Raw genomic sequence first — 22,429 nt, 5'->3', positions numbered from 1 at the left:
ATTGCATTGTGCATCATGCCTTTTGTAGATATATTATAATTGTAGTTGTTATTGGTTTTCCTCCCTTTACTGAACCATTCAACTGTCTTTATTTCAACCCACAAGTTCTAACTTTGTTGTTTTCCCAATTTTCTCCCCCATCCCACTGGGAGGGTGGGGGAATGAGCGAATGGCTGCGTGCTGCTTAGCAGCCTGCCAGGTTAAACCACAACAGGAGAGTAACACCACTGTATATACACTGCCTCAGAAATGTTTTTAATACAAACAGGTACTGTTTGGGGCAACGTAATTGAAGTCTAGTCTGGCATTCCACCTAGCATGATGTAGTGCTGGCAAGTGGCACGACCCTACAGGAAAAGAGCCACAGACTTCCTGGCTGACAACTGTAACATTTTCAGGAAACATTTCATCATTTAACCATTCTGCTTCCTACCTGGAAAAAAAGAAGTGCTCCTGTAAGTCCTGCACTAGTGAAGTAGCTACTACCAGATGATGGCATGGAGAATGTGAATTATATGGTAAAAAAAAAAAAAAAAGACAAAATGTTAAGTCTTGATGAATCACTGGAGTACTAACTGGTAAGGTCACTGTGTCCTCTTTGCTGTCTTCCTCCTATATGGGAGACCTACAGAAAATAAAAGATGATAACCTGGTAGATAGTCATCTTGCATGTAACCGTACTGTGTTCTGACACATACACCAAAACCATGATCTTCAGTCTTGATTAGTTAAATTCTGTACCAATATTTCTGAAGAGAAAACTGCTTGTTCAGAAATGAATGAGTTCCCCTTGATGTAACACACTCCTGAGTGTTATTTCACAAAAAAATACTTTGGATTATTAAATTATAAACAAGGGTAATGTTTTAATGTGTGAGATAAACCAAAATACTATGGAAACAGTATTTCTGTGCAAAGTGACAGTTGCCTAATGGATATTTCTTTTCCCCTTTAGCAATGAACAAAATGGGTGCAATCATCTGGCCAAGCTTTTTGTTAGCAATGATGCTGCTACTATCTTGAGAGAGCTGGAAGCAAGTTTTCCTAGAATAAGATAGTTCAGTTGGAAGGGACCTTCAAAGATCGAGTCCAACTGTCTGACCTCTTCAAGGATAATCAAAAGTTAAAGCATATTCTTGAGGGCATTGCCCAAATGCCTCTGGAACACTGGAAGTCATGGGGTGTCAACCACCCCTCAAGGATGCCTGTTCCAGGGTTTGATCACCCCACAGTAAAGAATTGTTTCCTAATGTGCAGTCTGAACTTAAGCGTTGCAGCTTTTCACCATTTCCATGCATTCTAGCATTCTTGCTTCAGAAGATGTCAAGGCTGTAAACTACTGTTTCTCTTAGCATGGGTCCAGATGGCTCTGGATGCTAACTGGAAGTGTGTCGCCCTGCCAGATGATTTGCGTATGACATTTTGTTTCATTATTCACTGGACTGGAGTAAAGTAAATGAGCTATATCCAGCATGGGGATCAAGCAGTTGCAGAAGATGCGTAGTAATTGGGTACTTTTTTCTCCCAAACCACTGCAAATTTAGAAAAGAGTATGCCTAGACAATCCAGTGTTTGGAAAACTGACTGAAATATGTGGTGTATTAATCTCCTGATGTTGGTGGTTGCCAAGTTTTGTCTGCCTAGAATATGGTAATCAGATATATGATGCTGGGGATATAACAGCATCCTCTTCTGAATAAAGTAAAGTCAAAATTGTGGAAAGACTGACTTGTAGCTTTTTTCTCATACTATCCAAAGTGTATCTGTATTACTATGCAAATAATACTTGTAGTGGTTTAACCCAGCCGGCAGCTAAACACCACACAGCCGTTCTCTCACCCTCCCCCCTCCCTCGCTGGGATGGGGGAGAGAAATGGGAAAGTGAAGCCCATGAGTTGAGATAAAGACAGTGTATTAAGACAGGAAGATAATAATAACAATAATGATGATAATATTACTACTAATAATAATGTGTACAAACAAGTGATGCACAATGCAATTGCTCACCACCCGCTGACCGATGCCCAGCCAAACCCTGAGCAGTCCTGCCCCCCTCCCCCGGCTACCCACCCCTATATATTGTTTAGCATGACGTCAGATGGTATGGAATACCCCTTTGGCTAGTTTGGGTCAGCTGTCCTGGCTCTGTCCCCTCCCAGCTCTTGCTGCACCCCCAGCCTGCCCGTTGGCAGGACAGAGCAAGAAGCTGAGACGTCCCTGGCCTGGTGTAAGCACTGCTCTGCAGCAATTAAAACATCGGGGTGTTATCAGCACTCTTCTTATCCTAAGCCAAAACATAGCATTCTACCAGCTACTAGGAAGAAAATTAACTCTGTCCTAACTGAAACCAGGACACCAGGATGGGAGAAGGGAGTCAGCCGAGTCACTACTGCAGGTTTGTAGGCTTATAGACTCTGCTACTTCCCATATTGACCACAAACCCACTGGAGGTTGGAGTTGTCTTGCCTCGGTTCAGGTGTGCACAAAACAGGCACCTGTGTGTCAACTGCGTGTCTTAGCTCCCATTGGAATTATTGGAAATGGAGGCCACGAACTCATGATAAACTTTGAGGTGGCAGAGGTGGTCCAAGATATAAGCAGGTAACTGCAAGCTGAGGTGGACCGATGTGGAGAGGCAGGGCACTGTGTGAGGGTGTCGTCCGGGAGCCTTGTGGGGAAGGTCTTCTGCCAAATGAAATGACAGCAGGTGCCCAAGTTGAGGATAATTGATCAAGTTCCTGCTCAGGCTGTTCGCAGAAGCCCCTTGCAGTATTCAGCTGACTCAGTGGGGTACTAGGGAGCTCAGAGAATTACGGAATAGTTTGGGTTGGAAAGGACCCTAAAGATCATATAATTTCTTTGAAATGATATCCCCCCTGCCATGGGAAGGGACACCTTTCACTAGACCAGTTTGCTCAAAGCCCCATCCAGCCTGGCCTTGAACACTTCTAGGGATGGGGCATCCACAAGTTCCCTGGGCAACCTCTTCCAGTACCTCACCACCCTCAGAACAAAGAACTTTTTTCTAATGTCTAATCTAAATCTACCATCTTTTTTTTCAGTTTAAAACCATCACCCCTTGTCCTATCACTACACTCGTTGATGAAAAGTCCCTCCTCAGCTTTCCTGTAGGTTCTGGAAGGCTGCAATGAGGTCTCCCTGGAACATTCGTTTCTCCAGCCTGAAGAACCCCAGCTCCCACAGCCTGTCTTCATAGAATAGGTGCTCCAGCCCCTTGGTCATCATTGTGTCCCTCCTCTGGACTCATCCTAATACGTCATGTCCTTACACTGGGGGCCCTGGAGCTGCATTCACTACTCGAGGTGTGGCCTCCCCAGAGCCAAGTACAGAGGAACTTCCTTAGTCCTGCTGGCCACACTATTCCCAGTAGAAGCCAGGAGGCTGTTGGCCTTTCTGGCCACCTGGCTCCTGTTCAGCTGGCTATTGATAAATCCCCCTAAGTGACTTTCCAACTGGCAGCTTTCCAGCCACTCTGCCCCCAGCCTGTAGTGCTGCATGGGGTTGTTGTGCCCCAAGTGAAGCTGAAGGCTCCTGTGAGAATTGGTGTTGCTGCAAAAGTCTGAGGCAAAGGCAGCAGTAAGCATCTCAGCCTTTTACTCATCCCTTGTCACTATATTTCCTTCCACATCCAATAAAAGATGAAGGTGCTCCTTAGTCCTCCTTGTTTTGTTTATGTATTAAACAAGCAACAAACAAACAAACACAAACATTTTATTTTCTTTAACAGCAATAGCAGACTGAGTTCCAGTGACCTGCCCCTTCTTCCAAAGGTCATAAACCCTCTTTCTGTTCCTGAGATCTAGCCTCAACTCTCTGTTCAGCCAGGCCAGTCTTATTCCACGCCGGCTTCTTTTGGTACATGGGAACAGCCTGCTCCTGTGCCTTTAGGATTTCTTTCTTGAAGAGTGCCCAGCATTCCTCCAGGACAGCCTCCCAAGGGTCTCCGCCAACCAGTCTCCTTAAAAATGCCACAAAGTCTATCTCGGGAGATTGACACTGGCCATGAGAAAGAAATATTACTCCAAGGACAATGTTGTGGTGCAACAGGTCCCCCAGAAGGAGACTGGATCCAGCCGTGGTTTTGTGTTTCAAGGAACCATCAGGGAGCACGGAGTCATTATCCATAAAGGCAGGAAGACGTTCAGGTGAGAGCAAGAAGGGAAAGAAGGTTGAATGTCTACATCCCACAGAGAAAGAGGCACAGGTTTGGGAATCCATAGGACAGCCTGGCGTGCAGAGGATCAAGGGCTGTGGCAAGGCTAAAAACCCCAGTAGAGCCAAGGTCTTTGTCTCCTTCTCTATGGCTGCTGTCTGTGCCACTGAGCCTTATGAGACGACATCTTAGCTTTCAAGCTCTTGGGCCTCATTGCCTCCTCACCCACACCTGCAAACCAGGAAAGTGTCGTACCATTCTCCTGCACTTGGCAATGTGCATCCCCATATCATATTGCCCTAGTAAGAGCACACAGACACATGTGAGGGACAGGATCTCCCTTCCCAGGGGCCAGGGGTCCAGGCTTGGCCATCATGCTTGGTGAAGCACATCAACGTTTTCTAAGCATCAGAGCCGCTTTAACATTGCCTTTGTCTTCTTGTGATCGCTTCCTCCAATTTTCTGCTCTAATGAGCTCCAAGGGAGTCTTTGTCAGTAATGGCCCTCAGTGGGACACTCCAAGAAACTTGGGAGTTTGCATCTGACTTGGACTTGAGAGATTTCTTGAAACTCCTCTCCGTGCCTGAGGTTCATGGGGTCATCACCAAACACACCAGAGGAGTCATTAAAATGACCTGGGAGCAGACTGAGCGTCTGCTCATGAGCTGGGCTGGGCTCCTGGGACAGAGAAAATTCCTGGCAAGTGGGCTGGGCACCTCTTAAGAGGCAAAGCTCTGCCCAGGAGCAGCTCCTCTGCAAAGGGCAGCAGGGTTGGGGGCACTGCCTGCAGGTGAGAAGGGGAGAGGAGAGAGTGAAAGAGAGGTTAGGGGCAGGCTGGAGTGGGTCGATGTTGAGATGTCGCTAGAGGAGAAACCATTACAACCATTACCACCCTTGAGACGGTAAACCTCTGGCTACAGGGCTGTAGCTGCTCCTGGAAGGGTCTACAGAACTGTGTGTAGCTCAGACCCCATCAGGTATTTCAGAAGGACTGCCAGGAGGTCTTAGTAGAAACATGTAAAGGGCTGAAGCTGGGGGTGCAGGCAAGGGTGCCCAGGGCGCTGTGGGGAGAAGTTGTGGGTGGAAGGGGCCCCCCAGGCAGGGCAGGGTCCTGCTGCTTTCCACAAGGTGTTCTGTGTCTCTACTCACATTTGTTATTCACTGTGGTGACAAGGACGTTCAGAGGATGTTCAGAGCACCTCTCACATGAAGACAAGCTGAGTTTTTCAGCCTGCTGTAAAGAAGGTTCTGGGGAGACCTCATCGCAGCCTTCCAGTACCTAAAGGGGACCTACAGGAAAGCTGAGGAGGGACAGTTTGTCAGGGGGTGTAGTGATAGGGCAAGGAGTAGTGGCTTTAAACTAAAAGAGGATAGATTTGGAGTAGATATAAGGAATAAATTCTTTGCTCTGATGGTGGTGAGTCACTGGAACAGGTTGCACAGAGAAGTTGCTGATTCCCTCATCCCTGGGAGCATTCAAGGCCAGGTTGGTGGAATTTTGAGCAGCCTGGTCTAGTGGAAGGTGTCCCTGCCCATGGCAGGGGGGTGGAATTATGTGGTCCTTCCAACCTAAACCATTCTATGATTCTATGACATTTCTGCTGGGTGCTCTTCCCTAACCCCCTTTCTAGGCATTGCCTGGAAGGGAAGGGCGCTGTGCTTTCAGTTTTCTACTCTTGATTCCCTTGTTGGGGGGATGGAAAGTAAAACTTCGGGTGCTGAAAGCAAAGGATGGGAGGGGGGATTTGGACACCTCCCGGTCAGTCCTTCAGTGAACATGCTTTTCCCCCTAAAAGCCCCCCTGGTTTCCTGGTTAAGGCCATGGGGACCAAGACATAAGCTGCCTCCTCTGCCGTCCGAGCCCCAGCAGAGTAGATGCTCCCAAACATCCATCTGTCCCTCCCTGGCCTTGCGTCCCTCCCCTGGCAGGAGCATTGTGACAGTTCTCCTTCTCTCTCCACTCAGTTGTCCTGCTGCTGTTCTCCTTCTCAGGTTTTCTGGGGACAGAGAAGCTCGGCTGCAGCTCAGGCATGCTTCTTGCAGGTCCTGCCATGCAGAAGTCTCCTTGCAGTCAAGGTGTCCAAGTCCCCTCCTAACCTGTGGGGCTTGCAATGCAGTCCTTGGCTTCGCGATGAAGCTCACTTTCTATTAAGCAGAATTTTGGAGAAACACTATTTAAAATTGCACAGCTCCCAGCACTGCCTAGTTCCCTTTCAGGGGAACACCCAAGTATGACCATGAACTAGCTCAAAGAGTTGCCAGCACAAGGCAGTTGAGAGCAAGACAGATGGGGAGAGAGACTCTCCTCACTCTGCACTAAGATTCTGTCCCACTGCCTCCCAGGAATACCAATATAGCACTTGCAGGATGGTGGAAATGCCAAGGCTGTCTACCTGCAAAAAAGGCTCCTCAGGTTTGACCAGGGCAACAGGAACAAAAGAAACAAAACAAAATCCCCACAGCGTGGCTCTGCAGTCTGGTGAGTTGGGAGCAGCAATACTGCAAAGGTCTTTGATGTCATAAGCGTATCTAACCAGAAATCACTAATCACTGCTGGGTCCAATGTTCTTGCTGCAAAGCAGAATGGACTCCTCTAGAGCCCATAGCAGAGTTCCCTGCTCCCCACTGCACCCTCGGGAAACAATAATTCAGAGCTCCATCCAGGCAGTTGGATGAGGTTCTTTGTGGAAGGATGGAGGCTGTAAGAATTTGGTTAGTCTGTCCTCACTTGTCATTGACTTCTCCTCCTTGGACAGGAGCCCATGGTCAGAAAAATCAAATGGTCAACAGCAGCTCTATCACCGAGTTCCTCCTGCTGACATTCTCAGACACGTGGGAGCTGCAGCTCCTGCACTTCACACTCTTCCTGGGCATCTACCTGGCTGCCCTCCTGGGCAATGGCATCATCATCACAGCCATAGCCTGTGACCACCGCCTCCACACCCCCATGTACTTCTTCCTCCTCAACCTTGCCCTCCTTGACCTGGGCTGCATCTCCACCACTCTTCCCAAAGCCATGGCCAACTCCCTGAGAGACACCAGGGTTATCTCCTATGCAGGATGTGCTGCACAGATCTTACTGCTTCCTTTCTTCATCACAGCAGAGTGTTGTCTCCTCACGGTCATGGCCTACGACCGCTACGTGGCCATTTGCCAGCCCCTGCACTACGGGACCCTCCTGGGCAGCAGGGCCTGTGCCACCATGGCAGCAGCTGCCTGGGGCAGTGGGTTCATCAATGCTCTCCTGCACACTGCCAACACATTTTCTCTTCCTCTCTGCCAAGGCAATGCTGTGGACCAGTTCTTCTGTGAAATCCCCCAGATCCTCAAGCTCTCCTGCTCAGACTCCTACATGAGGGAAGCTGGGCTTCTTGTGGTTAGTGGATGTTTAGCCTTTGCGTGTTTTGTTTTCATTGTGCTGTCCTATGCTCAGATCTTCAGGACTGTGCTGAGGATCCCCTCTGAGCAGGGACAGCACAAAACCTTTTCCACATGCCTCCCTCACTTGGTTGTGGTCTCCTTGTTTGTCAGCACTGGCATGTTTTCCTACCTAAAGCCTCCCTCCATCTCCTCCCCATGCCTGGATCTTTTTGTGACTGTGCTTTATGTGGTGGTGCCTCCAGCAGTGAATCCTCTCATCTACAGTATGAGGAACAAGATGCTCAAGAAAGCTCTCCAGAAAATATTGGAACAAATGCTAGTTCAAGATCACTAATGTGCCCATCAGCCTTGTATGGGTTTCCAGGAACTCACAAAAATCCCAGCCTTTTTTTTTCTTTCTTTTTTTTTTTTTTTTTGGTTTCTTTTCTTTTGTCGTTGTTGTTCCTTCTTTGTTATACCTGTGACTAGTAATTCCAATTAAATCATGTTAATCATCTAACTTCATCCTTATCCTTATACCTATAGCATTATTCCTGATCAACAAACCTTATATACATAAGGAACCAGGCGGCTTGGAAAACTACAGAAACCAGGAGAAAATTATCAGGTTTCCCTCTCACCTCTTCCCATCTCCTCTGGAGCTGGGGAGCAGCCCCAGCATTCAGGAGGGGCTGAGTGCTCTGAGCTCAGCTGGCACAGGGAGGAGCAGCCCAGGTGGCCTTTGGAGCTGCCTCTTGCTGCCCAGTGGGTTCTCCCTCTCTGCTGCCTTCCATCTGGGGCTGCTGCTTCCCTGGAGCCATGGCCACGGACTGCAGCAGGATGTGGTCTTGTCAATACTGCTCATTTCACTGCAGGCTGCATTCCTGTGCATTTTGGTAATCTCTCGGGTCTCATGGAACTTGGTCATGGTCCTGCTATCTGTAGAGCACCATCCCTGGGGCTGCAGGCAAGGCTGTGCACCACTGCGTCAGAGCTGGTCTCCCTGATACTGTAAGAAAAGGGGCTCCTCAGGGCAGAGCCAGGAGACCGGACACCTCTTCCAAAGCTGGTGTCAGGAATATACCTTAGGAGTTGTCCCCTGGAAAGGCTTCCTGCTTTTCTGAGCATCTCCATGGATTGAAGGGGACAGGCTCACAGTCCCACAGTTGGACCTAGATGATCCTAAACGGTTCTTTCCATAAATAATAACAATAGTAATAGTAGTAATGTTAATAACAATATGTACAAAGCAGTTGGTGCGCAATGCCATTGCTCACCACTCTCTGACCGATGCCCAGCCTATCACCAAGCAGCTGTAAACCCCCCACCCAGCCAGCTGACCACATAATTGTTCAGCGTGACATGATATGGTATGGGATATCCCTTTGGCCAGTTGGGGTCAGCTGTCCTGGGTCTGTACCCTCCCAGCTCCTGCTGCACCCCCAGTCTGCCCACAGGCAGGACAGAGCAAGAAGCTGAAAAGTCCTTGGCTTAGTGTTAGCACTGCTCTGCAACAATTAAAACATCAGTGTGATATCAACATTATTCTCATCCTAAATCCCAGGACAGGGAGTTAAATAGAGGAAGCAAGCAAGCATGGGGCTAGGACATCTTGGTGGCTGAGGAGCATTAGGAGGTCTTTGAGAAAAAAATGGGCAAGTAGTGTGGAACTCATAAGCTATGGCAAATCCCCAGAAGACCAAAATTTTTGTTAGAAGGAATAGGTGGGTGGAGGTGCAAAAAGCTTGGAAGATGCCAGAGTGAGGTACGTAAGCACAGGAGTGGCCAAAGCCTGCAGGAGAACTGTTTGCAGACATGGGACAGCATGGGAGAGCCTGTGGTGTGGATGGCCAAGGGCCTTGGTGGGGCTGGGACTCCCCCAGCAATAAAGATGTCTTTGCTCATCTATGACTGTTGTCTTTGCAACCAGCAGGGATAAGGGGACATGCTTATCTAAAGACTTGCAGCCTCCTTGCCTCTTTCCAGTGTAATCCTGTTTCAGAGCGCATCCCGTCATGGCTTCATCATCAGCGGTGGCCCTCAGGGAAGCCACTGACATGGAGGTTTGTGCCTGCCTTCTTCAGAGGCTTCTTCAATCTTCCTCCAGCAGCTGCAGTTCAGGAACTTGGCACCAGAGAGCTCATGAAAATGCACAAACCCTAACAAGACAAGCCTCTGCATAACTTACCCTAATTCTTCTGCTCTTGTGTGGTTGATTAGGGAGTATCCATGACTATAGTCTAACCGAGAAGATTTCCAAAATAAAGAACAAGAAGTTTTCTTCTGTTTTCCTTTTTCTTTACTTTTCCACTTAGGGAATATGCAATCTCAACCATCTCCAATTCATAGTGATCCGGAGTGTTGCATGATGAAATCTGAATATGTCTTCACCCCAGCCCTCCCATCTGCCATTTCTCTGATCAGTCACCTGGGATTTCCATTAGTCCTGTTAAAATCACAGCTTTTCCCACCCAAGGCTTCCACTGAATGTTTCTGCACCAATTTGTACCTGCTTTGTTTGTGGAACTGGCTGCACACAGACACAGGGTTCCTCTGTCTTACCAGAACAAAAAGAAGGAAAAAAATGATAAAAAGAGATTTGATTACAAAATAAAATGCATTATTCAGCTCTCTGTTAAGTCCAAGTTGCCTCTGCTGAAGTCCATTTTCAGCCATGCCCCACCTCAGTGGAAAATCTCCAGTGAGAAGTATAGGAAAGGACAGACAAGAAGGCAGGTAAAGAGCTGGCTGCAGAGGCATCAGGCAATAACAATAAGAACAGCAATAACAATAAGATAATTACCAGCAACAGTTATCATGTTATATTAGCAGCTGCTAAGGTCACTTCCTCTGATGGGGCAGGAAACCTCTGGTTTTGCAAGGCTTTCTTGCAAACGTTTCTCTCTTTTGCAGTGCAGCTGAGCAGAGTGATGCTGAGTGGTGGCATTGTTCTCTGCTGCCTGAAACTGTCCCTGCTGCCAGCTGCTTCTCTGTCCCCATGTCTCCTCCCTGACCAGGCTCACAGAATCCATCCCACCCACTAAGCACTGCCTTAAAGACATCTTCTGGCATCAGAACACTGTGCAAAACACATTTCTTTGTGTGAAGAGACTAAGGAGATGCTCAGAAACATGCTAGCAAGAACTGGAGCCTCAGTGTCTTCTCCAGAATGGAGAAAGAAATTCCATCTCCCACTGCCCACGCAGCCATCTGAAAGGAGAAAATCCAAAGCAGACTCCTACATTTTCTGGTACACCCAGTTTTACATTCTTTTGCAGGATCATGTTCCTGCAGCAGGGAAGCCCCGCTCTGGAGCACGTCCTCCTCCACACTGCAGAAACCACGAAAGACACCCTGACAGGTTCTGCCCATGGAGAGATGTGCCCAGTCTAGGAGACACTTCAAGGAACTGCATTGTCCTGTGGCAAAAGATTTACAGCATAAAGGTCTGTGAAGATTCCTCCTGTGATGAGCTCATCTCTGCTCTCACCATCCCAACTGCCTTTATTCCCCTTCTGCCTTGCTCATCTTCCCTCTGTGCCTGCAGGCAGTGCCACCAGCCCTGCTGTGCCACGCAGAGGAGCTGCTCCTGGGCAGAGCTGTCTCTCTGCAGTGCTGCACACTTGCCAGGAGCTCCCTTGGTCCCAGGAGCCTGACTAAGTTCAGCAGCAGAGGCCAAACCCGAAGCATGATTTTGCTGCTCCTCAGGCTCCCTGGAGATGTTCCATAGACCATAACCCTGTGGCTTCATCCCTTCAGCCAGTTCACAGTCCACCTCACTACCCAATCGTCCAGACCACACTTGTTCAGTTTAGCTGTGAGGATGCTGTGGGAGACAGTGTCAAACACTACTGAAATCAAGATAGACTGCATCCACTGCCTTTCCATCATCTGTCTACCTGCTTATGTTTTCATAAAAGGCTATCAGGTTGGTTAAGCACAGAATCACAGAATCACAGAATTTCTAGGTTGGAAGAGACCTCAAGATCATCGAGTCCAACCTCTGACCTAACACTGACAAGTCCTCCACTAAACCATATCGCTAAGTTCAACATCTAAACGTCTTTTAAAGGCTTCCAGGGATGGTGACTCCACCACTTCCCTGGGCAGCCTGTTCCAATGCCTCACAACCCTCTCGGTAAAGAAGTTCTTCCTAATATCCAACCTAAAACACTCCTGGTGCAACTTTAGCCCATTCCCCCTCGTCCTGTCACCAGGCACATGGGAGAATAGACCAACCCCCACCTCGCTACAGCCTCCTTTAATGTACTTATAAAGAGCGATAAGGTCGCCCCTGAGCCTCCTTTTCTCCAGGCTGAACAAGCCCAGCTCCCTCAGCCGCTCCTCGTAGGACTTGTTCTCCAGACCCCTCAACAGCTTCGTCGCCCTTCTCTGGACTCGCTCGAGCACCTCCATGTCCTTCTTGTAGCGAGGGGCCCAAAACTGAACACAGTACTCGAGGTGCGGCCTCACCAGAGCTGAGTACAGGGGGACGATCACCTCCCTAGCCCTGCTGGTCACACTGTTTCTGATACAAGCCAGGATGCTGTTGGCCTTCTTGGCCACCTGAGCACACTGCTGGCTCATATTCAGCCAACTATCCACCATCACTCCCAGGTCCTTCTCTGCCTGGCAGCTTTACAACCACTCATCTCCCAGCCTGTAGCTCTGCTTGGGGCTATTGTGCCCCAGGTGCAGGAGCCAGCACTTGGCCTTGTTGAACTTCATGCAGTTGAGCTCAGCCCATCGGTGCAGCCTATCCAGATCCTCCTGCAGAGCCTTCCTACCCTCGAGCAGATCGACACACGCACCTAACTTGGTGTCATCTGCAAACTTACTGAGGGTGCACTCAATCCCCTCATCCAGATCATTGATAAAGATATAAAGAGGACTGGCCCCAGTACCGAGCCCTAGGGAATACCACTAGTGACCGACCTCCAGCTGGTTTTAACCCCATTCACCACGACTCTTTGGGCTTGTCTATCCAGCCAGTTTTTAACCCAACGAAGTGTACGCCAGTCCAAGCCACGAGCAGACAGTTTCTTGAGGAGGATGCTGTAGGAGACGGTGTCAAAAGCCTTGCTGAAGTCAAGGTAGACCACATCCACAGCCTTTCCCTCATCCACCCAGCGCGTCACTTTGTCATAGAAGGAGATCAGGTTCATCAAGCAGGACCTGCCTTTCCTAAACCCATGCTGACTGGGCCTGATCACCTGGTTGCCCTGCAAGTGCCATGTGATGACACTCAAGATAATCTGTTCCATGAGTTTCCCCGGCACTGAGGTCAAACTGACAGGCCTATAGCTTCCCGGGTCTACCCTCTGGCCCTTCTTGTAGATGGGCGTCACGTTTGCTAGCCGCCAGTCAACTGGGACCTCCCCCGATAGCCAAGACTGTTGAGAAATGATGGTAAGCAGCTTGGCCAGCTCCTCCACCAGTTCTCTGCGTATCCTCAGGTGGATCCCATCTGGCTCCATAGACTTGCGTACATCCAAGTGCCATAGCAGGTTGCCAACTATTTCCTCATGGATAGTGAGGGCCACATCCTGCTCCCCATCTCCTTCCACCAGTTCAGGGTTCTGAGTATCCAGAGAGCAACTGGTTTTGCCGCTAAAGATTGATGTAAAGAAGGCATTAAGCACCTCTGCCTTTTCCTCAACTTTTGTAACTAAGTTCCCCCCCGCATCCAGTAAAGGATGGAGATTCTCCTTGGTCCTCCATTTTGAGTTGATGTATTTGTAAAAACATTTTTTGTTGTCTTTAACGGCCGTAGCCAGATTGAACTCCAGATGAGCTTTGGCCTTTCTAATTTTGTCCCTGCACTGCTTCGCAACATCATTATAGTCCTCCTGGGTGGCCTGCCCTCTTTTCCAAAGATTATAAACCCTCTTTTTTTCTCCTAATCTCAAGCCACAATTCTCTGTTCAGCCATGCCGGTCTTCCCCACTGGCTCGTCTTTGGGCACGTGGGGACAGACCGCTCCTGCGCCATTAAGATTTCCTTCTTGAAGAGCTCACAGCCTTCCTGGACTCCTCTGCCCTTCAGAAACGCCTCCCAAGGGACTCTGCCAACCGGTGTCCTGAACTGTCCAAAGCTGGCCCTCCAGAAGTCCTATACAGCAGTTTTACTGTTTCCCTTCCTGGCTTCTCCAAGGATGGAGAACTCTACCATTTCATCGTCACTTTGCCCAAGACAGTTTCCAACCACCACATCTCCCACCAGTCCTTCTCTGTTTGTGAAGAGAAGGTCTAGCGGGGCACCTCCCCTGGTAGGCTCACTAACAAGCTGCATCAGGAAGCTATCTTCCACACTCTCCAGAAACCTCCTAGATTGCTTTCTCTGGGCTGTGTTGTGCTTCTAGGATATATCTGGGAAGTTGAAGTCCCCCACAAGAACAAGCGCTGATGATTTCACAACTTTTGTCAGCTGCCTGTAGAACTCCTCATCAGTCTCCTCATCCTGGTTTGGCGGTCTATAACAGACCCCGACCAGGATGCTTCCCTTGTTGGCCTAACCCATAGGGACTCAACCCTATCATTCCCAGCCTCAAGTTCCACGACATCAAAACTCTCTGAGCCACACCACCACCCCTTCCATGCTGCCTGTCCCTTCTGAAGAGCCTATAGCCAGACATTGCAGCACTCCTGTCATGAGAGTGGTCCCACCACGTTTCTGTGATGGCAACCAAGTCATAGTCTGCCTGAGCATGATGGCTTCCAGCTCCTCCTGTTTGTTACCCATGCTGCGTGCATTAGTGTAGATGCACTTCAGTTGGGACATTGCCTTCTCTCCCAGCCTTGCCATTGTTCCCCCTGGCACAGCTCTAACAAGCCTTGTTTCAGCCCTGTCCCCCTTCTTACCTAGTTTAAAGCCCTCTCAATGAGCCCCACCAGCTCCTGGGCTAGGATCCGTTTTCCTCTTAGAGATAGGGACCCGTCTGCGACCATCAGGCCAAGTGCCAAGTAAAGCGCCCCATGGTCAAAAATAAACCAAAATTTCTGTGTTGGCACCAGCCTCTGAGCCTCGTGTTTATCAGGTGGGCTTTCCGTGTCCTCTCTGTACCACTCCCTGCCACCGTAGGGATGGACGAAAACACCACCTGTACTCCTTCCACTCCTTCCACTAACTGTCCCAGTCCCCTAGAGTCCCATTTGATGGTCTTCAGGCTTCTATCTTCAATGTCATCACTGCCAGCCTGGACTATCAAAACAGGATAATAGTCAGAGAGGTGAACCAGGTTGGGAAACTTTCTTGCAATGTCCCTAACCCTGGCCCCAGGGAGGCAAATACAGATACAGCTGGATGTCCCAAAGCTGCGTGTCCTGATATCCCAGCTCCTCTCGCTGCAGTGTCTAGAGGAGTCACATCGTCTCCCTGCCCATGCTCACAGCCCCTGGGGCACAGCAGGGACCCTGCTCTGCGCCACAGCCCTGGGCTCTCCTGCCCTGCCACAAGTCTGTGCTCGGCCCCGTGCCACACCTGAGGTGCTGCAGCCCAAATGTGCACAGCCAGGACGAGCTGGAGCCTCATGGCTTGTCCCAGAACAGTGATGATTTTGGGTGAAGGGACATCGGAATTTGGATTAAGGGGTGTGATCACACATCTTGGCCACCTGCGGTGCTGAAGTGGAGGGATGCAGGCTCTGCCAGAGAGAGTGTCAGGGAAGATGAGAAGGTGAAGGTGAAGCTCAGATGCATGGAGCTGCTTTATGCAATTGACAACAGATTGGGTTAGCTTTTGTGATTGAGGAGGAGAGGGGCTCCCTTCCAACCAGATCCTTTCTACAATTCTATGACCCATCGTGTCAATGAACACGCTGGCCCCAACTATCCCATCCTCATCTACTCCCCGTGTAACAACCTCTGCAACCAAGTAAAGGGACGGGTGAAAGTTCCTCCCTCTCTTGTGAGAGGTGCTGAGGCACCCATCTCCCAGCCTGATCTTGGGAATGCCCAAGAGAGGTGTGTTGCCTACCAGGGGCTCGTATTAGGAACGATGCAATGAGTCTACCAAGCCTTGTTCTTCGCTCAGACTACTATCCACTGCTGCTCTGCTGGGACTCTCCCTCCACCTCTGCACACAGGCAGAGAAAGCCCCAGAAAAGGGCTTACAAGGGGAATGTCAGACCAACAAGTCACTTAAGGGTCCTTTATTTTGTTTAAATTCACCAAGACTCCTCATGGACGGAGTCTCTGGACTCCTCTAGACAGCCATGCACTGAATGAGAAACGGGATGAAGAATCAGAGACTCACAGAATGTTTTGGGTTGGAAGGGACCTCTAAAGAGCATCTAGTTCCAACCTCCCTGTCATGGGTAGGGACACCTTCCACTGGACCATGTGGCACAAAGTCCCATCCAGCCTGATGATCTCAACATTTCCAGGGAAGATGCATCCACAACTTGCTAAGAGGCAAAATCCTAATGACATTTTAGTGGACAGTGTCAGGAGAATGAAACCACAGATAAAATAAACACTGAAACCAAAGCAAAATAAAGCCAGAAATGACAATACCCAGAAATACATTAGAATAGGAGCTGTGCCTTTAATGAGCCACGTTATGTGTCTAATGCAGAAGTTGGGAAGTTCATTCCTTCTGAAAAAAATTATTTCATCAGTTTCCTGAGGGCATCCTTAATCTCCTGGTTCCTCATGCTGTAGATGAGAGGGTTCATTGCTGGAGGCACCAATGAGTACAGAACTGCCATCACCAGGTCCAAGGATGGGGAGGAGATGGAGGGGGGCTTCAGGTAGGCAAAAATCCCAGTACTAATAAATAGGGAGACCACGGCCAGGTGAGGGAGGCATGTGGAAAAGGCTTTATGCTGACCCTGCTCAGAGGGCATCTTCAGCACAACCTTGAACATCTGCACATACGACAGCATAATGAAAACAAAACAACCAAAGGCTAAACAGACAATGACCACAAGAAGCCCAGCTTCCCTCATGTAGGAGTCTGAGCAGGAGAGCTTGAGGATCTGGGGGATTTCACAGAAGAACTGGCCCACAGCATTACCATAGCAGAGAGGAAGAGAAAATGTGTTGGCAGTGTGCAGGAGAGCATAGAGGAAACCACTGCCCCAGGCAGCTGCTGCCATGGTGGCACAGGCCCTGCTGCCCAGGAGGGTCCCGTAGTGCAGGGGCTGGCAAATGGCCACGTAGCGGTCGTAGGCCATGATGGTGAGGACAGAATACTCTGCACCAAAAAAGAATAATAAAAAGAAGACCTGGGCAGTACATCCTGCATAGGCAATGGCCCTGGTGTCCCTCAGGGAATTGGCCATGGATTTGGGAACAGTGGTGGAGATGCAGCCCAGGTCAAGGAGGGCGAGGTTGAGGAGGAAGAAGTACATGGGGGTGTGGAGGCGGTGGTCACAGGCTACGGCGGTGAGGATGAGGCCGTTGCCCAGGAGGGCAGCCAGGTAGATGACCAGGAAGAGCGCGAAGTGCAGGAGCTGCAGCTCCCGCGTGTCTGCGAATGCCAGCAGGAGGAATTCGGTGATGGAGCTGCTGTTGGACATCTGCTGTCTCTGGGCATGGGGGACCTTTACAAGGAGGAAAAAACAATAACCAGTTAGGAGAGGTTCCTCTGAAAAAATCCTATGCCATTTCTCACAGAAGTCTCCCAAAGTACCTCTCTCCTTTCAAAGACCTTCTTGTGGCTCCCTTGATTAACTGTAGCATGTGCTGGCTGAGGTGGGCAGAGGGAGCAGGGATTCATCTGTGGGTCAGTCCTGTACAGCAGTAGGTTTATGGGAACATGGGGTGATCTCAAATTAAATCCACTTACAATATCAAAGAGCTTCTCAGTGTTCTTATTCCCAAATCACCCAACAGAAGGGCAGAGCAGAACCTGAGATGAACCTGGGTACTGCTGATAGCAGGGGATTCCCGGTTCAAAGCACACACCTCCAAACCCCTCACCCTGTCTTCATACTCCACTTCCAACCACCACGAACAACAAGGGCTTATTTCAGTTCCCTTCATGCATCTCCCCAACAACATTTCTGTGGCCTTGGCACCTCCACTGATTCTTCGTGGCTTCCAGCATCACAATCACTCTAATGGAGAACTGTGTCCATTTGGGACGGATAGGATAGGATAGGATAGGATAGGATAGGATAGGATAGGATAGGATAGGATAGGATAGGGCAGGATAGAAGAATCAAATTGAATCAAATCAAATAGAATAGTTCAATTGGTAGGGATCTTCTAGTCCAACTGCCTGACCTCTTCAAGGACCTTTTCAACCAGAAGTTAAAGCCATTTATTGAGGACCCTTCCAGCCCTTTTACCAGCGTTGTTGCCCTCCTCCAGACTCTTCCAAGGACTTTTTTTGTACAGTGGAGACAAGGACTGCACATAAAATTCAAGGTGAGGCTGCTCTAATGCTAAAGGTAGTGGGACAATCACCTCAACTGAGCGGCTCTGCTGTGTTTAATGCATCCTAAAATGCATTTTGTGCTCTTCACCATGAGGGTACATTGCTGACTCACAGCCTGCTGTGAGCCTGCTGTCAACCAGCACTCCCAGATCCCTTGCTGCTGAGCTGCTCCCAAGAAAACTGAAAGCACGGAGTCTGTCTTTATCAGGTAGCCCCTGAACAGCTGTGTGCACCAGAAATGTCACTGCAGCAAATTACAAACACAAGCAGACTGCTGACCAGACTGTAGGCAGCAGCATGACCCTGCCCTGCCCTGCCAGGGGGCCTCCTTCCACCCGCAGCTTCTCCCTGCAGCGCCCTGGGGACCATACTCTGCACCATAGCCCTGAGCACCCCTGCCTGCACCCCCAGCTGCACAGCACTTCACACTTTTCCACTTAGAGCCTCTGGGCTGGGAGTCCTCAAGAAAGGTCCCAAAATCTGTGGGCTATGCTGCCCTTTGGAGATCCTTCCAGGAACTGCAGCAGCATTGCCCTGCAGCCAGAGACTTACCATTTCAAGAGCTGCGATGTTTTTCCTCCAGTAAGCTCTCTTCATCCTCCCGAGTGCCTTTAACCTTTCTCTGCCTCCCTCCCCTTCCCTTATCCCCTTGGGACCCCCAGCCCTGCTGCACCATGCCGAGGAACTGCTCCTGGGTACAGCTGTGACTCAGCAGAGCTGCTTGCTTGCAGACAGATCCCTCCATCTCAGGAGCCCAGCCTAGCTCAGCAGCAGAGGCTAAGCCCAATGCATGACTTTTGCTGGCCCCTCGGGCTCCCTGGAGATGTCCCTGGGGCTCCAGGGATGACAACTCCTGAAAAGCAGCAGGGTCACCCCTGGGGAACATGATTTGAAGCAGACTGAAGTAATCACCAACTGCCCTGCCCTAAACAAAGGACAGAGACTGGTTCCAGCAGCATGATTTGTGCTACCAGAGCACGAGATGTCCTGGTTCACCTCTGAACACCCATAATAAAAGGATAGAGAAACAAAGGGAGGCTTCTGTGGTTTCCCTTGGTCAGGGCAGTGATTCAACTGAGGGAATGCAGGCATCTTCATTGAGCAACCTGACCTAGTAGCAAGTATCCTTGCCTACGGCTGGTATGTCAGAGCTAGATGATCCTTAAGGTCCCCTTCAACCAAAATCATTCTATGATTCTAGGATCTCATCCCAAATTGGAAGCCCTCAGGCTGAAGCAGGATTCAGCTCCCCCATGCATCCTACACACCCTACATCTGGGATTGCTCTTGGTTCAGCTCAGGTAGACACAAAGTAATTGCTAGTGTGGGCTCTGAGCCCCTGGGCTTTGTTCAACCTGGGGGACAGCTGGTCCCACACAGACGTTTGGTGATGGCTCAGGTGCCAGGGGAGATCAAAGACGTGTGCCAGTGTTTGCAGGCTCTGATGGAGAACTTTTCTGAGCATCAGCTGAGGGCCAGACAGGGAAGGGGGATGTCCTTGGCTGCCCACAGGGACACCAGACTCGTATATGTAGGACACCTCCGGATGTGCCTTTATCCAATATCTCCTCAAAGCATGCAGAGCTATTGAGCTGACCAAATGCAGGAGAGGTCCAGAAAGACTGCTCAATTCCCTTCCTGCTCTCCAGCCTTGGACACAGCAGGGTTTGCTCTCTTTGTGGTGCTCTCCTTTGCTCTTTATGCTGTGATTTGCCAAACACTCAGCATGTCTAAGCTCACAAGCAAACCTTTTGCACGCATGTGATCCTGGGCCGTTGTAAACCATGTTTCCTTGTCACAAGTCTGTACTTGGACCCAGAGCCACAGCTGAGGTGCCCGGGGCTGTGCCCAGCACATTTCTGAAGGGACTCTTCTAGTTAACAGAAGGTGCCTCCTGTTTGAGTTTTTGCTTTCCTTGATCTGGGCTTCAAGTTTACTCTGTTTCATCTGGGTGGCGATGTAAAAACATCTCTCCCAATTAGGGAATGGGCTCAGATACACAAACTGTTACTCTGAGCTTTACCAGGCAAGTGCCTGCACCACATGCCAACCTCCAGACAGCACCAGCATCACCTTTCCAAGCTCATCAGAGTTTGTGCATCTGCCCTTTAGCTCCTGCTCATATGAAGAGGTTGCTCCATGAGATGATTGAAATGCCGATGATGAGCTCAATAGGACCAGGTCTGTGAGCATGGACAGGGTGTAGATGGGGGGATCACAGAATCATTTAGGTTGGAAGAGACCTCCAAGATCAGTCCAACTTCTGACCTAATACTAGCAAGTCCTCCACTAAACTGTATCACTAAGCTCTACACCTAAATGTTTTCTAAAGACCTCCAGGGATGGTGACTCAACCACTTCCCTGGGCAGTCCATTCCAATGCCTAACAACCCTTTAAATAAAGAAGTTTTTACTAATATCCAGCCTAAACCTCCCCTAGATGACAGCAGAGATAGACGGGGGGTTCCTGGCAGTGCAGACAGTGGTGCTGGAAAATGATCTGGCTCTCCCATTGAGCGTCCTGACCTTTAGGGCAACCACCCTCTGGTGTTCTTAGAGGCACAGTGCTGCTGCTCAGAAGGGCACAGCTCTCCCATAGAACCCCTGAGCTATCAGAGAGCAATTTTGAGAAACTGCAGAGAGGCTAAGGTCATGAGCATGCTTCTGGGCAGCTTCAGATGTATGCCGCTGACGCGAATCCTGTTGTCCTTGGCTGTCACAAAGGGATGAGACTTTCCCTGGGTGTAGCACCCACACAGTCCTTGGTCTGCTCACTGGAGTCAGGAGCCAAGTCCTTCCCCAGCAGGGCAGGTCCATCCTCCTATGAACAGGGTGCTGCAGAACTGAGGGCTGCTTGCAGTTCCAGCTCACCCTTGTCCTGAGGGGATCTTTCAAGAGGATGAAGAAGGCAGGGACTACACTCTCAGGAGGGAGCTTTTCAGAAGCTGTGCTTTCAATTTCCTAATTGCTGAAGGGAAAAAAAAGAGAAACGAGAAATTATTTGCACAAGAGACAGACTGCAGACAACTCCAGCTTCCTCTTTCCATCCTTGTCAGATTAGGTCTGGGCTCCCCCTGATAAGCTGCAACCACAGAGATGCCCTCGGACAGTGCCATACAAGCAAGAGGTGCCCATAGGGCAGAGCTGAGTGCAGCATGTGGGGAGGGGGGGGGGGGAGAGTCTGTGAACACTGGCACCAAAGAGATGGGGGGCAGAGGAACATCTCCCAGGGACAGCTCCATACAGCAGAGAGGTGGTCAGAAGGAGAGGAAACTCCTAAGAGCAGCATTGTGCCTTGGGGACTGGAGCACCACTGTGTCCTCTCCAGCATGGATGCCTTCCACTGAACAAGACCCCCTTGCCTCTCCTCTCCCTCTCAGCAGGGTCTTCTGCCCTCATGGCCACGATGTTGACCTTGCAGCTGGGAATGCATAAAGTCTGAAGAGGGTTCAGAGGAGGTCTACCAAGACAGGGGTAGGCATCATGTGTGGAGGCCAAGAGGCCTGGGCTTCCTAGGCCTGGCGAAGCACAGGCTTGGCACAGTGTAGTAGTAGCTCCAGACAGCTTGAAAGTTGCTTTCAGAAATGATGGCACATTTTTGATAGGGGCATGAGAAAGGAAACCAACCATAAACTGCCATTTGGGAGGTCCTGGTCATGAGGAGAAAGAAATATCACTCCAAGGGTACTGCTGTGGTCACTCAGAGGGAGTCTGGATCAGCCCATGGCTTTGTGTTGCAAGAAATAGCCAGTGAGGACAAGCAGATGCCAGTAGAGGTAGGGAGATACTGTGGTGATGAAGTAGGTTGGGTGTCTACAGACTGCAAGGAAAATGGCACCGGCATGGGGCAGGGTAGGACAGACAACGGCCAAGGGCACTGGCAAGGCTGGAAGGCCCTGACAGAGCCAAGGTCTTTGTCCCCTTGGCTGTAGCTGTTGTCTGTCACTGAGGCCTATGAGAAGGCACGTTGTCCCCTTGGCCCTGGAACCTTGGGGCCTTCTTGTACCTCCCGGTGGTGTTGTACTGTTGTCCTTCACTCCGCATCACACACCCCACGTCCCACTGTCTCTTGAAGAGTCCTGAGTCATGTGTGGGACAGGAGCTCCCTTCCCAGAGCCCGGGCATCAGGCCTTGGCATCTGGTTGGATAAGGGCTTTACTCAGCATCAGAGCCACCTACATGTTGCCTTTGCCTGACTGGCATCACTGCCTCCAATTTCTGCTCTAACAAGTCCATGGGGAGGTTGTGTTGCTAATGGCCCTCAGTGAGACCCATTAACACTCCAAGAAACTTTACTGTTTCTTCTGGCTTTACCTTCTTGTTCAGCCTGTGCTATCTCCTCTCAGCATCAGAGGTCCATGGACTCAGCACCAAATACACCCTGGGGCTTGTTACAATACAGAGAGCCCTCATGTGCCTTGTTTCTCCCCATCATTTTCTTCAAGGATGCAGGGCTTGTACATCTAATTGGAGAGATTTCAGAAGGGTAGTTAAAGAGGCAGATTTCAATGA

General features: G+C 49.9%; 1 protein-coding gene across 1 annotated transcript; it reads right to left on the bottom strand.

Annotated features, from left to right (window-relative positions):
• Positions 1-16,054: 16,054 nt before the first annotated feature.
• Positions 16,055-17,074, bottom strand: LOC311428871 (olfactory receptor 14C36-like). Its single transcript, XM_084540109.1, has one exon. It carries the CDS (start codon positions 17,052-17,054, stop codon positions 16,140-16,142), a length of 915 nt encoding a protein of 304 aa, XP_084396235.1. The 5' UTR covers positions 17,055-17,074; the 3' UTR covers positions 16,055-16,139.
• Positions 17,075-22,429: the final 5,355 nt, after the last annotated feature.

This window comes from Aythya ferina (genome assembly GCF_964211825.1).
Source record: "Aythya ferina genome assembly, contig: HAP1_SCAFFOLD_170, whole genome shotgun sequence".
NCBI lineage: Eukaryota > Metazoa > Chordata > Aves > Anseriformes > Anatidae > Aythya > Aythya ferina.
Note: the sequence above shows the minus strand (reverse complement) of the source record. Positions and strands in the feature narration are given on the sequence as shown.